Raw genomic sequence first — 21,505 nt, forward strand, 5'->3', positions numbered from 1 at the left:
CCTCAAGCCATGTCATTAATTTAATTTACCATGACTGGAAAATTATGGAACTTTGAAAATACATTTAAATCTATCAAAAATAGCTGTAGTTTAAAATATTTGTCTTCACATTATTAAAGCTACTGTTAAATTATATTTTTATAAATGCCAAGTACAAATAGATAAAAAGTAATAAATCATGGTATAAAAAGAAAGAAATACTTTCTTGGGAAAATGTATTTGCAATTCAACTGATCATATAAAAGCATAAACTAAAAAAAGTTTATATATTTTTATGTGCTATGGTTTCACCATTCATTGCAACTACATTCCAGGATATTTCACAAGTTCCGGGCACAATGTTCTTTTGTGTGAAGCATAGTGATCATAACTTTTACACTGAAGTCACTCTCATAACAACCTCTCCAGAACTGTTGTCATCTGATGAATCCTCCTGAGGTCTCATTCGACTGAAGAGATGTAACAAAACATAGCCACATTGAAATCTTGGTGAAGTTAACTGTGTTGAATGAACTAAATTTCTGTTTCTCAATGCATTTAGTGGTAGCCACAAAGTCCTAGCTGTTGAGGATTCTCCTCGGCTGCTCTCTTCTATGTCTGTTGCTTTGTCATAGTTTTGTACATCCCAGTGCAAATTGACAGCCCTCCAACGCTTAAATACTCTGCAGACTGATGCACCTTCATGTACAATAAGTCCTGAAATTAAAGAAAACAAATTATTGAAGCCCTTAGTTCTTTATATCAAATGATTTTTTTGTAAGGAAATACCATTAAAATTGAATTGCTGGCTTGAGTCAAAGCACAAAAACTTAGGTTATGGATAACTGATTCCCACTTATATACACTGTATTAAACATCTATATCCAGGTATATCTTTTTTCTTCAGATAGCTTACAGTTTGAATTATTAATAAACGGAAGAAAGATAATGCTTTTACTTAAACTATGGTAGATGTTACAATGCATTTAGAAGTCAGCATAAACTGGGGGCCATTATTAATGTTTACCACACCATGTGAACTGTAAGTTTAGTAAGTAGCATTTATACATAATAGAGATAGAAGATTAGATAGATGGATAGATAGATAGATAGATAGATAGATAGATAGATAGATAGTAGATAAATGATAGAGATAAGAGACAAAGGGATAGGGACAGGGACAGGGACAGGGACAGGGACAGGGACAGGGACAGGGATGGATATCCCTATATTTTTAATTCAAGGGACATAGCCATGAAATCCAGAGTAAAAAACCAGCACCAAACACCTACAGGAAACAAACAAACAAACAAACAGTAGGCAATAGCATGGTCAAAGTCCAGGAAAAAGTTTCAATGTGTATATAGCAAGGTTCAGAGAGTTAGGGAGCAAAAGTCATCACCATTTCAGCAGAGATAGAATTATCTGCATAGTCAGAGAGAGGCTCATTTTCAAAAACCAAAGTAGTCAAAATAAAGCTAACACTGTTTCAGTATTTAAATGGACCCAGGCAAAGGCTCTTATCCCAGAAGCTCCTAGTCTCCAACCAAGCAAACTTGGCTCTATTTGGAATGAATTTTAGCCACTGGACTACTTGGAAAAAACAGTCTACTTTAGAGTAAACCATTAATCCCAAGGCATTCTTCCCAACCATATGGTATTTCTGTTTTTCTGTTCTCTGGTACTCAAATGAGAGATGGAAGAGCTCTTACAGACTTTGTGCCTCTGTCCTTCCTTCAGAGTCTGTGTTTGAGGTAAGCAGAGTCAGGGATGGTTGAAAGTGACTCCACCAAGACTTCCAAGATAGACCTTACCTCCTCAGGATTACACTTGCTAGAATCTTAATCCTTACCTAGTTCTGCTTCTCTCCAGAGGAGGACTTGCTGGAGGTCCATCACTCCCCCTCTCAGTATGTACCCTCTCCAGTTGTGTGAAAGCTGGCTTCTTTCAATAGTATAGATGAAAATGGTTTGCCAATCTGGGAGAGTGCCTATCTGAAGCAATCCAAAATGAGAAACCTTCTGGTCCCTTTCCAGATACTGCACACATCAATAACAGAAATGAGATTTAAGGATCTGTACCATAATCTTTTTGTCCTTTAATCAGCATTGTTAGAAGATGAAAGAGAATGACATGAACAGGCTGGGAAGGAATATCAAGAACAGATGTGTAGTTATATGAATGTAGCTGGTATGCTACAGGATTAAGTCAAGCAGTTATCTTGAAGGGTGCTATGAAGTGTGTCCTTACTGTAGATTTCTGGTCTGAGCACAAAACAGCAGATGATTCCTAGAAAGGCAGACTTGTTACGAACTGTGAAAAAGGTTCCGTTTTGTATATGACAACAGGTTTACTGATAATTAATGTAAGCAGATATATTGCTCCAAAGTGGCATTACTACTCTGCCCATCTAACCGCAGTGATATGAAGTAGGAGATTTGAGTATTATAGACATTACCTTGAACATGCTATACCTGAAACTTCCAGGAAACTAAGAGCCTCTGTTTTAAGGTTATGTATTCTGGAGACCATGTAGCCAGAAAAGATACTTCAGGAATTGTGCAACTTCATAACTGGCAAAATTCAAATAACCACTAGATGGCAGCAAGGAAATACAAAAAACTCTCTTTGTTGCCATCTAGTTGCCATCCAGATTTTTTTGCTGTTCAGATCTTACAGTCCTAGCTTCATGAGCTATGGGCAAGGACCAGAAGGAAACTGGCCACATTCAACTGTGAACAAAATTATATTTTGCCCCAATGACATTTAACTTGAAAATAAAGTCCAAAACTATTAGTCATCTGTGCTTGAGGACCGAAGCATAAGAAGACCCATAAGTTAACCAGGCAAGCTGTTCACTCACCTGCATTTAACAGAGATTGTAATGTACTGGAGAATTTCTGCTCTAATTTGAGGCCACCAAGTCACTGAAGACGCAAGGTCTTGTAGAATCCAAAATGTCCAGTAGTCAGATGATCATGATATAATTTAATTTGATTTTATAACTCCTTGGGATATGTTTATTTGGATTTGATGATAAGTAATTTTGGATAGAGTACAAGATGAAATGAAAATTAGTCTGGCTTAGCAAGTTCGTATAATTTGGCTTGTGAATAATTCTTGTTACTGATAAATACATATTTTCTCAAACACAAATTAAGGTTCCAGAATAATTTTGAAATTCTCCCAGTGCAAGACGGTGATTCCCAGGACCACTTCCTAGGCACTGCTGAACTTGAGTTTTTTTGACAAAATATCTGGTTTCTGATTCTGGACCTGTAGTACATAAGAAGTGATGAAATTAAAGCATGAAAGGTGACCAATAAGCCTGGCAGTAGCTGAGCTTTTTAGAAGTCTGAAGGTATTCAAGATTATACATATTATTTTGTGTATTTGGTGAAAAGCTCATTCAAGAAGATAGCTTCACGTTTAAAAAGTATTCTTAATAGTCAGAAATTCTGTATCTCATACTGTATAGTTGAATTTTGTAAAACTGAGTTTCTGTGTCTAGTAAGCACACTGGTGCAAAATTTCTTCTGGGCCAGAGGTTTATAACAAAACCAATTCTACTATATCCATCTTTACTTCAAAGGAAATCCGATAGCTGCATAATGAAGAATCCAGTCAGAAGTGGATAAATTCTTGAAATTTTGGAAGACTTGCTTAGCAGCCATCTCTCAAAAATAGATTATTAGACCAAAGTAAGTGCATACAGAGTTGTGCTACCTGGGTGAAGGGGTATAAATTGCCAGTAATAATTACAGAACCTAAGTACCTTTGTTCTATCCTGATATTCTGAGAGGAATTACTAAGATCTTAGGAGGATCCATTTTGATTCTTTTGATTTTTAATGTCCTAAGATTTCAGACAGCTCAAATACGCATTTCTCCAATTTCAGACACAAATAAAGCTCACACAAAAGCCACAAGTCTTTTGCAAGTCTTCTCCAAGTTCATGTCTTACATGAACCCCATAGTCCTTGAAGTTGGTTGAATGAATCAAAATGTCATTTAAATAATTTACAAATCTGTCCAGGAAATCCCAGAAGATACAATTTATAAAATGTTGGAAGATGACCAAAACATTGCACAGTTCAGTAGGCATCATTGTGTACTAGAAAAAAAAAATCACTGTGTCTGATTTATACCAGGTGCCTTAAAGACCTGATTTAGTATGGGTAACTGCTTCTTGTAGATGCTCTAGCAGATCCCAAATAGTTCTACATGCTGTTTTTCTATTTGTCCTATAATCATTGCATACACTGAATTCCCATTTTTTTTCTTAATAAGTAAAATAAAAAACATTTTTTTCCTGAAGAAATCCAAAAAGCCTAGTAGTTCTGCTGAAAGTGAGGATGGTCTGCCTGTGGAAATGCAGAATCTGGGAATAAATATCACTGTCACAATCATCGCCTCTAAAAGATATTGTCTAATTTGACAATATCTTTGTCAAAGATATTGCTGAACTCTGTGTTAAATTAAGTGTAGAAAGTTAGGGAGATAACCTTGAGGGAAATAGGCAAGAACCGTTATATAAGCAAAGAGGGCTGAAACATTCCTTAAGTCCTGGAAAACAATAATATTCAGAAGAGACTCAGGCAGGCTCCTCCCTAACTGGAATATAAGAGGGAGGGGTGTAAAGCACAAAAGGTTTGCAAGATTCTGATATTATAGCCTATCTCAATAAAATATAGTCCTAGTCTTCCTGTGGAATCTGTTTTCTGATCTTGTCTACCATGAAGGGCTGACATTAAGGCAGCCTGGGCATAGAATGTACTGGGTTGGGGCTTGCATTTTAAAGACGTGAAAGAAACTTTGTTTTGAGACATGATATCTATGACTCATGTGTGACAAACTTAGATAAGCCTAAAACCATGTTATCTATTAGGTAAGCAGATAGAGTTTATTACAGTCACAGACCAGGGTTCATAATAAAACCCATTAAAAATAAAATAGAATAACACACAAAACAGGATAAGAATGTTACAATTGGTGGTGGGTTCATTACGGTGTTCAAGAAAACTAAATCATATTGATCTGATAACAGTAACTGTACATCAAAAAAGATCAGAATTTCCCAGGTGTTTACCAGGTGTTATAAGGTAGGATCCTAGGATCCTTATAGTAAGTACAGTATAACAGGACATGAGCTGTAGTTTCAATGCCCCTTGTCCACAGGGATACAGTCTTAGTTCATAAGGAACTTTTTTATATCGGTTCTCCAGGACTGCTGTGGAGAGGGTGTTGAAGTGTGCTAAAGTTGGTACTCCTTGGAATTTGGAGGTGGTTTTATGATGTAAATACCTCACTGGTTTGAAAGGGGACTTCACTGCTCAGAAAAACATTCTTGGGTAAAGCAGATTGGTCCTGTTGGGCTTCTAGATCTATCACATTATTTAAATGCACTAAGTGCACACTCATAGGCCATCATTAAGAATACCTCCCTAGAAAGGTTGAAATGTTGGAGTTTTTGTAAAATTGTCCTGGTCCCTACTGATTCATAACTATCCTTAATAAGCAAAGAACTCAGGCCTATGGGAAAAACAGTAACTTTAGCCAATATGTTATAATGCAGGTCCATTCACCTATTTCAACTTTATTTAGCCCTGCCTTCCTCTTTAATAATACATTTGGAATGCAGGGAGCTACCTGGAATATAGCCCTTAGGAATTTAGATTGGACCCATTTACAAGGAGTAAATGTAAGGTCCCAACTGGGCACTAAACAGTAGTTGTACATGAGCCTTAGCTGAATATAATTTCAGGGTTGCTGGAATATACTGTGCTCTTCTGGTAAAATGAAACATTGCCTTTTGGCCTTTTATTTTATTTTATTTTTATTTATTTATTTGGCTAAGATCAAGTGTGTAGCCAAGTAGGATAATGAAATTTATTATAATTCTGAAAGTCCCTAGTTAGTAATATAGTTTACCTGATCACTAGGATTCAAATTAGCATTTAATTTTTACTAGATTCAGCAAAGACTGGAGCAGATATCACTGCCATGCATATGCTATGTTGAGAAGCAAAATCAAGACTCATAAAATTACCAGCAGCTTCAGGATCAATTATGTCTGAAGACCAGTCAAAAATATGCAATGTTACAGACAGGTGGAGATGATGTGGTATTTTGTTGTGTGGGTGCTGATCTGCTTTTTGCATTCAAGATTTAGAGTCCTCCATTTCGTGGCCTTTCCATTGCTGCTTGCTTCTTGGTTGCAAAGTAACCATCTTGGCTAAAATATAAACAACAGTTTCTCAAAAAGACAGCATCTAACTCCTTCCAGTTGCACTGATTCCTTGACCACTTGATTTGGCTAGGGATCTTCTAAAGAATCAGTGTCACCATATTCTCTGCCAATGAGAAGTTACTCCTGAGATGTGAGTCACACCAACTTTCTGAGCATTCATCAGTCTGTAGGTACAACTGCATGAGAGTCTGAAGCATGAGAGAGCTTTCTACCTGAGCCAAATCAGCTAGCATGTAATCAGCTAGCTTTCCTGGCACTCATCCATAAATATAGCCTCATTCCAAGAACAGTCATGAGTTATCAATCAGAGTTGACTGTTGTACACCGCAACAGAACTCTGTCCTTGGTATAGGTGTAGGTGTATAATAGAACAGTTCCACATTTTTGAGAATCCTCACAAATTATTTACATTACCTCCACAAAGACTTTTATATAGGGTATGACTGACATGGAGGCTGGACTCATCTGTATCTCTTTGCTGCAATATAGTTGTCATCCAGTAACAATAAGGCCTGCTATGGATTCTTTTTGGAAAATCTTCTGCTGTCAATCATCTATAGAAAATATGCTGGTCAAGGGTTGCCAGAAATATTTCAGCATTCCCATTAAACTTGCCAGACAGGATTATTCAGAATTTGCATATTGGATGCTAAGGTGATGGAAATGGCTAAGCCCCAAGCTGGTTCATCTACTCTTCATAGTGTTGGTGACCATAGCAAGGACCCACTCAGTTCCTCAGAACTTCATCCTGCTATTTAACCCCTCCATCTGTGCTTTAGTGGCTGGGAAAAAAAAAACTTTTCTCTTTTAGGGCTACCATATCAGAATGGTAAATCAAGACAGCCGTAAGATGGCAAATAAGGGTTAGAGTTTCTGTGTTTCTTCACTGCCATCTAGTGATCTTTCTTTATCTTTCCAAGTCAATAGCTTATTAGCTCTGTCATGACAGTGCAAGATGCATAACCAGGCAATCCTGGGTGAAAAACCAGCACTAAACATTTACAGCAAAGTCAATAAAGAAATGCTTAGTTAAGATCTGATCCAGAGTTCAAGGGAAATAGCTTTATTGTGTTTGAAATACAGAGCATTAGGCAGCAAGTGTTACCAATGTTCTGGCAGAGATCAAGTTATCTGATGGTCAAAGTAAAAGTGCATTTCAAGTATAAGTTTCAGTCCGGCTGTTAGAAACATTGCTTCAGTAACTTATGAGCCCAAGGAAAAACTTTCAGTACCGCTTCAGTTGAATTGTAGTTATTGGGCTACCTAGAAGCACAGCTTACTTCTGTGTAGACAACTACTCCCAAGGCACTCTTCCCAGAAATCTGGCACTTCATTTCTCTGCTCCCAACTTTGAGGAGGTAGTGCTCTCATAGACTTGGTGGCTCTGTCCTTTCTTTGGAATCTTAATCCAAGGTTGCAGAGCTGAGGGCAGTAGAAAATGGTTTTAGTAAGCCTAGGGCTATCATACCTGGGCTTCAGAACTCCAGACCACAAGTTGATAGTACTACTTAGCTAGAGTTTTTTGTATCTCTTTGCTGTAATATAGTTGTCACCCAGATTTTTTTTCAATCCAAATATAGGAGTACTTATAGACCCTAGCTCCTTAGGAGTGATCTAATCAGGCACTTTCTCCCAAACAAGTTAAAATTCTATATAAATAGACAATAATCAGTTTTTAAAAAATAAAACAGGAACATCAGCATCAATAAAAATAAAGGCACATTTAGTTGTCAATGGGTTCAAACACTATTTAAAATATTGTCATCATATATCAGCAACCAAATGGTAATAGTACCAGAAATGTTATGGGAAGGAATTTCCATTACTAGAAATCCTTAGGTGATCACCTGCTAACATCTCACATACTGTAGTGAAAAAACAAAGCATTACTTCAGTTCATCTTTGCAGGAAGCTTTACAGTAGAGGTGGGGGAACAACATGTATCCTAGGAGGGCCTTTGGGTACAGCTTGCAAAACTGTGGGAAAGTCTGCCTGCTTTTCTTTCTAGTCAGCTGGCAGATAGGGAACTCACTATTACTTTCCCATTGCTATTAGCAATAGGAAATTGGTTTTCTGTTTCCCATCAGACATTGATCATGTTGATCAATTGCCCTGTGAAAGTACTGTAGATGTATCATTTCCTGCTGCTAATGCTAGAAAAAGCAGCTTTCTTGAGGAGAACTGTTCAGGGTAGAGATGAGGTTTTTTCTCTCCATAGACTCTCTCAGAATTACTAGAAGGAGAAGATATGATGCTTCCGCTCTCCCTCTCAGCACCAGCATCATTCCTGTGACAGAAAACCAAGGATCTTTTGAGTTGGAAAGAAGGATACCCTCTTGCAGGCAGGGAGGGTGGTGAGAGAGGGATATACAGGTAGTACATGAAAATGGGGATAAATCAATATTAACCAGGTGTTCAAATGCAAAATCAGAACTGGGGCTGAAACCATACTAGAAATCAATAGAGATGATACAATATTAGCATTATACATTTCTTTGCTGGGTCCTAATTAGTATTCTCACAACCACATTTTGAATAAGCTCAGATTCTGCACACACTTTAAAGGCATGATCATGTAGAACATGTAACAGTAATCTAATCTGGATGTGACTGAGTCCTGTGTGATTGTAGCTAAATCTAATGTTTCTTGGAAAGGGCACATATACCATACAAGCCTATACTGTAGCAAACATACAAACAAATCTTCAGTTCACCATCAGGGCACCCAGAAACTGTTTGCTGTTCTCCCATGTTGCAAACCTGATCAGGATACTGTTTCACCTGATCATCTACTGTATGCAACATCTTGTTTCTTACTTAAAATTCTTGTCAAGAACAATCATATCCAAACCAAATTGAACATAAAACCATATAATAGCTATTCTATCCATAAACTACTTCACTACTTTGTTCAGTATTGATTCCAGACATTTGTTTAGGACTTCCTAGCCTGTTTGAAATCTAATGAAAAAGGCTAAGCTGAAAGTCATCCATTAGAAAAAATAAGTATGTATGAAGTATTCACCAATAACTTCAAATAGTTGTTAAATAATATGATAGACAAGATGGAATCTATGGGATTCCATGGCCTTTCACTTATGGATGGAGTAGCTGTTTCTAAGCATCCCCTTCAGAGACTTAACCTGCAGGAAGAATAACAGAACTACCATAAAAGAGTATGTCAAGGTCTAATTTTAAAAATATATTTTTTGAAAAGTCATTTACAATGAAAACTGCTAAGAAGTTCACAAAAATCAATAGCAATAAAATGGTTATCTTTATATAGCTTAGTCCCCAGACCTATCTGGAAATCAATTTGTAATGGATGGAACTAATCAATATCATGCAGAAGTATCTGAAGTTTGTTCAATGGTACATATTTGAGTACCTCACCAAGGATGCCCTGTCTCAATACTAGATGGAATATCTGAATGAAATAAATGCACTTTAAAATCTTTAAATTTGGTGGGATTCTGCTCAATATTTGTATATAAATACTATATATGTGTATTATAGTATTCAATAGTATTCAGTAAAATAGTATTCAACTATTTTAAGAATTACAGTATTTTAAATAATATTATAGTAGGTGGAGACTTTTTGTCAAAGGAATGGACAAGGTAGTGATGTAGTAACATCACTGTAAAGATGGAGTCAACTTTTGGTCCATTCTTTCTTCTTTTAAGGTTTTGAGCACTTTCCTCTGTTTGTAAGTGTATAAATATGTAATATTTTATGTGAATTCACACTGAAAATAATATTGCTGTTATTTAGTGATTTGCACAAAATTTCAGCAATTCAATCTTGGGTGGTTCTAGAGGCATGCAACCCACAATCCGTTGAGTGCTTGCCCCTTGTCTAAACTCTTGAAGCCTACTGTAGCTTCATTTAACCTGAGAGTATTGTGTATCTCTCTGACTATGGGTATTGTGGGTAAGAGTGATTATCAGGCAGCTTTTTGATGTTATTATATACCTGAATTATTAAGTCTTTAAAATTGGAATTCTTGTTATATCTAAAAGTGACACACACACACACACACACACACACACTTTATGTTTTCTAGAAACCACCATGTACATAAATCACATATACAAAAATATACAGTCTCAAATGACATCTTGCCACATTTAGCAAAATGAATGAATTGATTATTTTTTTAGCTTACCTATGCATACTAGATCCATAAAACCATACATTCCATAGCAGATTTGAAAAAGGAGGTCTTTTCTTTGCCATACTGCATAGGGACTGAAGGCCGACCACAGAAGCCAAGTTACACTTGCTACTAAGAATAGTGATCCCAAAATTACAGCAATCATCTGCACTTTTTCAACCAGAGTTACAGTAATGCTCTGCCACTAAAAGGAAGAAAAATATGGATAAAATGTTTACCAAAAAAATTCTAGGTCTATTTAAACTCATCATGATAATATTCACAAAGTTCTGACATTTGTTCATAGCACTTTTCATATTCATTCTGGAGAAAAAAAAAACTCCATTTGTTTCATTAAATCATCTTAAACTGAATAACTTTAACAGTTTAGGAATGCCATAAATATCTGCTATTTGGACATAAAATTTCAATGTTTGGTAAAAACATGGTTCTTGTCAATACTTCTCTGAGTCCTAGGACAAACTTTTAACACAGGTGATCTACTGTGTGCAACACGAAGAATGCTAATAAAATTTGTCATGCTACCTCTTTGTCTGTTATGATAATCATGCACATTAGAAATCCAACTGCAAAATTAGATGGAGAAAATGCTTTCACTGTACATAGAACAGGAGTCAAGGAGGAAAACATGTTTGAATAATGTGCTACTTAAGAATAAAGCTCTAAAAATTTGTGGACACATTTGTCACGATACCCTAAAACCCCCATTTCACTGTCTCAATTTATATTAATATGCTTTATGAGAGGTTTTCAGGAAACATAACCCTAGCATAAGGGGAGGGAACCCTGCATAATTAAGTATATATTGTTTACAGTTGCACATTAGTCTTATTAGCAAGTTTGTATATAAAAATTTATTGTGGTTAAATACTGTATAAAGTGCCATTGAAATGAAATATGGAGAATTTTTCCTTATTACAACTGTAAATAATTTTCTCTTCAGTGACTTACTAGCTTTGCATGTAAAATTTTACCACAGAGGCACAAAACAAAGTTTTCTCCATTCTTCAAAATTTTCTAAATGCCAAGAGAATAGTGGCCAAGCACAACCTTCATAGCCTGGGAGGCACCAAGGAGACTTTCTCCTATGTGCCAGATAAGGAGCCTTTGACATTGGGGAATCTTCAGAAGGGCCTCTGTTGAAAATCTTAACAGGTCATCTTTTTGCCTCCAACACCAGCTACCATTTCTTCCACTAACATCACTGGGAAAGTATAACATTATGTCATTCCAAGAGAAGTAACACAAGCAAGAAATGACCATTGATTTAAGTAAGATAACTGATAAGATAAATAAAAAGAGAGGGAGACATCTGTACCACCTTTCAAAGCTCTTCTTAGCACCCCCCAAGTTGATTTTTTTTCCATTATCATGTACAACAATTCTTCAAAATCTTACATCTCCATATAATTGCCTTCTGTTTCATTTTTCAAGGAATTGTTCCTTATTTGGAATTATAGGTAGTATTTTACCAAAGCTGTATACATGTGTCTGTGCACACAGGTTGTTAACCTAGCACACATATCAAAAGAGCAGACACACAAAATAAAATACTGCTAAGAAACTTTAATAATTTAATTATTCTTCCTGCATGGGATGTGCAATGGAACATCACCAGGAAGGGGATTGGCCTGGAGTTCTGCTAGTCAAACCAGAAACAGGCACAGCAGGCTTACTGACCTGGGGGGCAGGGGAGGATTGAGAACTGCCACTGAGATTATTTTAGTACGGTGATTCTTTTTTTTAAAGTAATTTTAAAGAATAAATGTAAAAAATCCACCCCAAAATGACACTCTCGGTAAGTTTAAAGTACAAGCGAACAGTGATTTAATTTAAATTTAGGTGACTGGATGAATTTCTAGAAATGACTATACCAAAATCCCAGAGTTTGATACATATTGAGCTATATAAAGTATTCACATGTGATGAAGAACACAGAGCTCCTGAGATGCTAAAGTTCTTGGGAAATTTTCTACAGGAAAAATATTCAAGAATGCATGCTAGCTTGATTTCTTATAGCCTCATCGGTTATATACATGTCACATAGATAGTATACAATGACTAAATAAATAAATGGAACATTGCTTGTCATTCTGCTTGAAGCTCCAGCCAAAAAGGGAGAAAGCAAATTAATCTTGAATGCAGGCATTTAACTCCAGAAGAAATCTAGGTTTTTGTTGTGTTTTTTTGGTTATGATGTATATGTTGGCTATTAAAATGAATAGTTCAGAGTTTACATCCAGCATATTAATGTCAAATGGAAAAGTATATGCACATACCAGGTAGCTGAAGAGGTAAGAATTATACTTTTGAATTTCTAGAAATTATCAGCAGCATTGTACAGAATGGTATCATGGATGAAATAGCATTGCCAACATTTCATATTCTAGCTTTTGGTAAAAGCACAAACAATTCCATCAATAAATACTTTAAACTCTAAATTGAGATCCATATATTCTTCAAATTATAAAACCTTACATGGAGGAATATTAGAGTTTCAAGTCTGTGATGCTATAGCAATAATCTCTGAATTCAAATAGTTTTTATGAAAAATAGCATGATCTAATGAAAATGGTGTGGTGCCATGGGAAGACTCAGTGGTGTAGCAATATAGGTGAAAAATTATATTCCACACTTAATCCAGCAACATGGCATTACATACCATGAAAACTTGGAGATTGCTCAAGATGCAAGGAAAGAAATCAAACTGATAAAGAACACTGACACTTTAATAAGAAGTGTCTACATAGTGTTCTATTAGTCTTCCACATACAGGAAAAATGCAAATTTCAAGGAATAGTGAATGCTTCTGAATGTCACCCAGTAATTCTTCAAGGATTCAGCTTTGTGAAGTCATAAAATTAAGTCTCTTCTAGATAGGAGCTCTTAAGAAAATAATCAAGTAGACAAAAATTTCATAATTACATTCAGAAACATCCTATGTGTTCAACTAGCACACAGATTTTCAGAGAATGAAATGGAAAAATACTCTGTTTTTGACTGTGTAGCAATGCCAAAGTATGATTTCAGGTTTTGGAATGCAGGTCAATTGTTCCAAATATGAAAATTTTCTTTTGAAAATACTATTAAAGTTGATCAGAACAATTACTTCAGGTATTCAGTAGGGGAAAAAAAGTAAAAGGAAATTGTCCAGATATTGTGATATTTGAAAATTAAAACAAACAGTTTCAATACCTGGCAAACTTGATAGATACTAAAGGACCACTCCTTAGGGCCCCCTGCAGACTATGAACATGACTTCAGCTTAATAATACTATAAAAAACAAATTATCGAGTTGTTTACAACTCGATAATTTGGACATGCTAATGCCTGTTAAGAATTTTCAGCTTTATGGGTATCTAGACAGCATTTATTCCGCATGGATTGTAGAGGACCAAAGCCAAAGATCCCAGGGGAAATGTATAAAGTATACTATACTTTTTTCTCTATAGATTTTGATTCACTAGAGTCAGCCTTACTAAATGGGTTGTATAACAGACTAATACACTGGAATACACCTAGTGTACTTTACTGTAGTTTCATGTATAACAGACTAATACACTGGAATACACCTAGTGTACTTTACTGTAGTTTCATGTATATTTATTAACATATTGTAAAATTATTTTCATCATGCACATATTTGAACTTCACAAAAGAAAAATTCACAAAAGAAATTTGTTGTACACACATTGTTGTACACACACTGCACCAAAAATTGGAGGGTACATTTATTTATGTAGTTTATAGGCCACCCAACTCATAAATTACATTGGGTAATAAGTTTAAAAGTTTAAACCAACATCAAGGAAGAGGACGAGGACGACGAGGAGGAGGAGATGATAACTTCCTACTTCCTAACCCAGTGCCTGGGGAAAGGACTAGGTCTTCAAAACTGGTTTAAAGGACAGCAGGGATAGGTCAACTGAAACCACCAAAGGAGAAGGCATACTTCCTGGGTCCCATCAACTGACAATGTTTTGAAGATGGCACCTGGAGCATGCCCATTCTGTCAGATGTTACTGGACGAGAAGAAAAAATGGGAGCAAAGACATTCTTTCAGATAGCCAGAACCCACACCACTGAGGATTTTATAGGTTGCAACCACTAACCTGAATTATACTCAGAAGTTTATTACTAACGGTGCAGTTCACATAGTAAAGTCACATGGGCATGCTGCATTCTGGACTAGCTACAGCTTCTGAGTGGTCTTGCAGAACACATTATAATAATCCACACATGAAGTGACTAAACAGTAAATGATTATAAGATGGAATTCCTGGCCCAAGAAAAGGATAATTGGTGCAATGCTGTCTCTAGCCACAGGCGGCACCTGCTCTTCAAGCTGCAGGTCCAGGAGGATCCCCAAATTACACACCAGTTTTGCCTGAGGAAGTATAACTCCATTCAGAACTAAAGATAGAAAATCCATGGAACAGAGAGAGAGAGCCAGAAACATGCAGACATTCAACCTTGTCAGAGTTATACTTAAGCCAGTTCATCTCCATGCAGACCTCAAAAACCTTTATTCAGCTGGAAAGAGCTCAATAACATCACTTGGCCAGCCTAGGGTCAAAATGGCCAACTAGTCATCAACAGCATATGGATGATACCTGACCACATGTCAATGGATGCCCTCATTCAGTGGCTTCATAGAGATGTTAAACAGGATGGGCAAGAGTGGACCACACAAGTCGGGAATCTTAAAAGGGAAGTTTGGAGACTGGACAAAAATTGTCCAATACTATTGGGTCTAGTGATGGCTTCTTGAGGATGGGGTGTACCACTGTCTCCTTTGATTTTAGGCTAATGTTCCCTTTCAAACTAATAAGGACTCTTCATTTTTATGGTGTTAGGAAATATGACCCAAAGTGTAAATGGCAACTTATATTTAACCTACAAACTATATAAACTGTTTCAGATTTTATTGTTATTGAGCTCTGCTGAATTTCAAAATCGCTATTACTGTTTTAAGGGTCAGTGTCTAGAGAAGCACCACTAAACATAATGAGGTCATTTAGCATTGTGACTAATTTAGAGTCTGTGCATTTCAAGCACTTTATTTATGACTAACTTAATCTGAATGTTATTTATGAATTCTACAAACAACTTGCTCATCAGCAAAGAAATCTGGGAATGTACACTGTATATATTCAGCAGGGTCACCCAAGTTGTAAATGTCATCCTAGCTGCCTGATAAAGCAAGTCAGCATATATCAGGAAGCAACAATATAGGAAGATGCTGGAGACAAATGATCAATGACAATGGGAAAGTCATAATTTAATACTGTGTGGGAGAAGGCAAAGGCAAACCACTCCTGTATTTTATCAAGAAACTATATATCCAACATGCACCTGAGGAATTGCAGAAGATCTTTTGGAGTATTAATGGTGTTGATGACACAGCTAGATTAAGGCCTTTGGGACATCTAGTTCCTGATGTTGCCATGCAGGTGAAAAGAAACCTGAAGCTGCACGGATAGAATTAGAATGGGAACATGGAACATAAGAAGCATGAACATGGGAAAGCTCAACACAGTGAAGGATTAAATGAATCAAGTACACATTGACATCTTAGGCAACAGTGAACTGAATTGAAATGAACTTGAATCAGACACTTTCAGTCAGTGTTTACTACTATTTCAGTTATTGTTCATTATGGATATGAAAAACGAAGAAGGAAAGGAATTGCTTTCATAGTCAAGAAGGATACAGCAAAGACAGTATGCAGTCAATGAATAATATCAGTTAGACTTCACACATAATATCTAGGTTTATGCTCCAACCAGTGATATAAAAGAGGAGGCTGATAAGTTTTATGGTCAAATTTCTGAAATTGACAAAATAGAAGCAAGATTGTGGTTGCTTGCTGCTTGTGGTTGGGGACTGGAATGCCAAAGCTGAAAATATTAAGGAGAAAAATGTAGTTGGACTGGATGGCTTAGGAAACTGAAATGAAGCAGGAGAATGATTTATTGGTTTCTGCCAATTCAATGATTTCTTCATTACTGACACAGTCTTCAAACAACCAAAATGATGCCTATATACATGGACATCACCAGATGGAGTACATATAAATCAAATTGACTATAGTGTTGGTACAAGAAGGAGCTCTGTTATAACAACATAGATGTGACCAGGGCTGACAATGGAACAGATCATGAATTTATTTTTTTATCAAATTTGTCACTGCCCATCTCCTCCCACCGGAGGGACTCTGGGCGGTTTACAACAATAAATTGCTTTTGTATACAAGTTCCATTGCTTGTATACAAGTTCCAAATCAAGCTGGAAGAACAAAGCCAAGCGATTTCCACAAGGATACTGAGCATATATCCAGCATTTTCAAGGAGAACATCAGGACTTGTTTGGACATCCTGAACCTCATTGATAGGGAATCAAGGGAACTGTGGAATAAAACCAAAAAGGTTCTTAAGGAAGAATGTGAAAAGAGACTGCCAAAGACCAAGAAATAGAAGAAAGCAAACCAGTTGTCAGAACAAATAGTGGAAATTGCCAAAAAGAAAAACCAAGCCAAAGTCAAGAAAGTCAAAGATCTCAGAAAGAAACCTAACTTATAAGCTGAATCTCAGAGAATTATTAGGAAAACAAGAGCCAGTATTATAATGACATCTGTAAAGACATCAAAAATGGAAACAGACACAGAAAAACAAGGAAAGTCTTCCAAAAAATCTCTGAATCCAGAAGGAGTTTCCAAACTAAAATTGGTATGTTAAAGGACACCCATGGACAGATGGTAACTGATTCAAAGAAGATCAACAAAGATGGAAGTAGTGCACTTAAATTCTGTATAGTAAAGATGTCAACATCCAAGGTACCTTAGAAGTTATTCCCTACTTACAAGAACCACTAGTACTAGACCATGAAGTTAGTTCAGCACTCAAATCATTTCCAAGTTGGATGGCTACAGGAATTGATGGAATATCTACAGAAAAATGCCAAGAAACAGAATAATCACTGAAAGTCCTAATCAAATTATGCCAGCAGATCTGGAGAATGACACAGTGACAACAGATTGGAAGAGGGTTGTTTTTTTTAATCTGTTCAGTCGTGTCCAATTCTCAGAGACTGCCTGGACAAGTCCCTACAGTTTTCTTGGCAAGGTTTTTCAGAAGTAGTTTGCCATTGCCTCCTTCCTAGGGCTGAGAGAGAGTGACTGGCCCAAGGTCACCCAGCTGGCTTCATGCCTAAGGCAGGACTAGAACTCGTGGTCTCCCAGTTTCTAGCCTGGTTCTTTAACCACTACATCAAACTGACTCTCTCTGGAAGAGGTTAGTCAGTACCAAAGAAAGGAGACTTAACAGAGTGTGAAATCTATCATACAATACCCTTAATTTCATATGCTAACAAAATAATGCTTAGGATCATCCAATGCAGATTAGAGCCCTACATGGGAAGAGAGATACCAAATGTTCAAGGTGGCTTTACAAAAGGCCAAGGAACAAAAGACATTATTGTTGGTGCACACAGGATAATTGAGAAAGCCATTATGTGCTTCATTGGTTATAGAAAAGCCTTTGTGTCAACCATGGCAAGCTGTGAAATATATTTGGGGAAAATGGGATCCTAGAACATCTCATTGTCCTCATGAGAAACTTATACACAGGTCAGGAAGCCATAGTCCAGATGGAAAATGGTAAAACAGATTGTTCTAGGTCAGCAAAAGAACGAGACAAGGTTGTATACTCTCCTGTTATTTATTCAACCTATAATTGAATATATATTGAGGAGGGCTGGACTAGAAGAATATGAATCTGTCATTTTAAAACTAAAGGAAGAAACATCAATAACCTGTGCTGAGCTGAGGATACTACTCTGATAGTTTAAATTATCATATTTTGGACCTAGATCTCTTCAGAAGTCTAAAATATTGGGAAAGGTAAAAGGAAAAAAAAAAAGAGAGAGAGAGAGAGAGAGAGAATGACCAGCAGCGAAGTGGATGGACTCAGTTACAGCAGCAATGGATGCATTTTTGAATGTGGAAAAACTGGAGTAATTAACAACATTCTGAAATCAAAGTAGTCCAGTAGGAAATGGAAGCTTTGCATTTGCAGTTTGATGAAGAAATAAAGATTTCACAGCAGGATTTTAATAAAGAAAAAGTTCTTTATTGGAGAAGCCTGTATGACTATCTCACTGCTTGCATTTTCACGAGCAGTTAAGATGTGGCTTTTAAATAATGGTTTTTACCTAGATTAATTTTGCTTGCTTTCTGCTGTAAATTTTCTTTCACTGTCAATAGTTTTATATTTTAAGCAATTGCTTTTAAATATTGTATTATAAGATGAATTTATGAAAAATTAAGTTACAGAATGCATGCATAGCATGGCTTCTGGAATTCTTTCCAACAGCTTAATAGCAGCTCCACATTGGGCCACATGACCAGGAGAGAGGAGGGAGGGGCTTAAAGTGAAGGAGGGATTTTTTTCTGACATTTGCATTGAAGCCACATCAGATCCAGTCCATTTTCAAACTTGATCTTTCTGCTGTTGACTTTTCCCATATACCAAATTTGGTCCCATTCTGCTCTGTTTTCAGAGAGTTATCCTGCTAATGGACAGAGTCCTGAGCCCCCAAACACCTTTACATAATTCCTTTCCAATATTCCATTGGATTGGAAACAATAATGAAGTATAGTCCATGCTTCAATCTGTGTTTAAGACACTGTGATCATTATTTAACCAGCAACTGACTACTGCAACTGACAGGCATGGATTATAAAGTATTGTAGTTATTCAGTAGCTGAGAATCAGTTGTCTTTGCTTCATCTACACATCATAGTCTGAACTGAAAGTACACATACAAACTAATTCCATTGAAATCAGTGGATTTATTCTAAGTATAGGTCCAACTGCAGGTGCCAATACAACTGCCCTGTAGAAAGAAATCTGTAAGATAGATAGAGAGATAGAGATAGATGAGAGAATTCAATTAGATGAAAGCAGTATCTTATATTTGCCTTAATGTTTATGCTCTGTTTTGTGTGGTGTGTCTGTGCATGTATGTTTATGTGTGATATATATGTTCCATTGCATTTTCTAATTGTTGTGAGCTCTTCTGAAAGTGTCAACAGAAAAACAATATAATGCTGTTTTTAGATTATTAATAGATTAATAGATTAATAATTAACAAGTTTGTTCTATAATTGCAAACAGTAATAATATTGGAAAACTGGCAGAAATTACCACAACATCGTAAAATGTGCTGGTGGGCTTAGCTTAGACAAGAAGACAGAATTAAAGATATTTTCCAAAACTGACAGCAAAAAAAAAAAAGCCTGTGATAACTTACAGACATACTGAGATGTCAGAAATTCTGCAGTAGGGGAAATAAGCAAAGAGCCATTCATTCAGGGACAGCTTAATTGGAATGATTGGTTTTTGGCCTTTAGCCTGTAGATGAAGAGAAGCTTGGCTTATTTACAGAATGCTGCTGAGTGAGAGTAAACATTTTCTAATATGAATGGGGTATGTTTCTTATATTCTAATTACTTGCCTCACATTTTGACTGAATTAAAAGAAAGCTTACATTCATTTACAGTGGCAAAAGATTTAGTGGGCAAAATATAGAAAACAGATTTTATGTATCCTTTTTAGGGAAATGTAGTGTTGGAAAAAATTGTAACAAGGGATTTAGGATCTACAGAATATATATTTTACAGATATTAGATGCCAACTTTACTGTGTATGTAAGAGAAGTTGGCATCTAATAATTTGCTTGCAGCATGCCCAGAAATGAGAAACCCTAGGGTCAAGAAATTTTTATGCCCTATCCTATTCAATCAGCTGAACTCAATTAATCCTACAGATTTAACTAAGTAATGGGTATTGCCAGATCTGTAGAACTCTGGGCAATTGATACTCTCGTAGATTTAGTAGAATGTTCAGGTTTGGTATAAGGAAAAATACTAGACAATTTAAAACTAGAAATTGTGAGATATAATTTTATTCTAGTATAAATATCCTGATATATTTTGGGGCTGCAAAGATGTAGATGATCATTAGCCAGGAGAAAAGAGCCTGTACCTCTTTTCTGCTACTTATGATAGCTAAAGTGGAGGGACAAAATTACTTTAATTTAGTGACAACCAGGAGCACATAATGCTTAATTAATACAGTGCTTAATTAAGACTTGAAGGAAAGCTAATAGTCAAGTTTAATGAAGTTTTCCTTTAACATGAAGAATTTTTTTAAAAAAATACTTAAAGTACCAGTGGGAAGAGATAGTAATAATTAGTTGTGATGTGGAATGTTCTTCTCTATATAAGTTCTTTTATATTTAACATTTTAAACAACATATTTTCATGTCCAAGTAAGATATCAGTCTTGCTGCCTTGATTGCATTATGTCTTGCCAAGGAAATCCTTGCAAAATATAAGAAAAATGCATCCTTGAGTGAGAGAGTGGGACCAGCTGCCTTGAAGGTGGTAGTATGTCCCCTCTTCAAGAAGGCCAGTCAACCCAGCAAGGTAACTATTGGCCAGTGTCCAATCTCTTCTTTATGAGGTAAGTTATTGAAAAGATGGTGGGTCTGCAATTCTGAATACAGCAAAGGGATTAATTGGACCATGTGAGACAACAGATTCTGTCTGCTTTCACTAAAGTCATTATACCAGGACTGCATGTCCTACTTCATGTAAAGAAACATCTTTCTAGGAGGTGGAGCCAAGAAACATTAAATAGGAAGAGTTAAGAACTTGCAGAGGTGGAGGGCTGTTGGTTAGAGAAGGGACTGCTGATTGTAAGAATGTCATAATGGTGAGGTGGAGATGGCTGGAGAGAGAAAAAGAAAGAAGAAGAAAAAGAGGAGGAGGGGGAGGGGGAGGGGGAGGGGGGAGGGGGGAGGGGGAGAAGGAGTCACATAGAAAGCAAGCACCTCAAGGCTCAGAAGACAATTCCAGGAGAAAGACAACAAAGTGGTGAGCTGAGGAAGAGTGAGTGCTGTTGGAAATATGGATATGTGTAAGTAACAAGTAAGAAGAAGCTGTTAATCAATCCAGCAATCCAGCAGACTGAACACCTCAGAAATTCCAATCAAAGTTGACCTGGGAGAGAAGAAAGTAGACAATCTTGTCATTT

At 36.5% G+C, this 21,505-nt stretch overlaps 1 protein-coding gene across 1 annotated transcript in view; it reads right to left on the reverse strand.

Annotated features, from left to right (window-relative positions):
- Nucleotides 1-227: 227 nt before the first annotated feature.
- The window catches only part of MARCHF11 (membrane associated ring-CH-type finger 11), a 36,449-nt gene continuing 15,171 nt past the window's right edge, over nucleotides 228-21,505 (reverse strand). Inside the window, exons 3-4 of the mRNA XM_063300201.1 lie at nucleotides 10,397-10,589; nucleotides 228-696 (exon numbers count right to left, since the gene is read on the reverse strand). Of these exons, the coding sequence (XP_063156271.1) occupies nucleotides 374-696; nucleotides 10,397-10,589 (516 nt within the window). The 3' untranslated portion in view covers nucleotides 228-373. The remainder of the gene's footprint in view (nucleotides 697-10,396; nucleotides 10,590-21,505) is intronic.

The sequence above is a fragment of the Candoia aspera genome, chromosome 3 (genome assembly GCF_035149785.1).
Source record: "Candoia aspera isolate rCanAsp1 chromosome 3, rCanAsp1.hap2, whole genome shotgun sequence".
NCBI lineage: Eukaryota > Metazoa > Chordata > Lepidosauria > Squamata > Boidae > Candoia > Candoia aspera.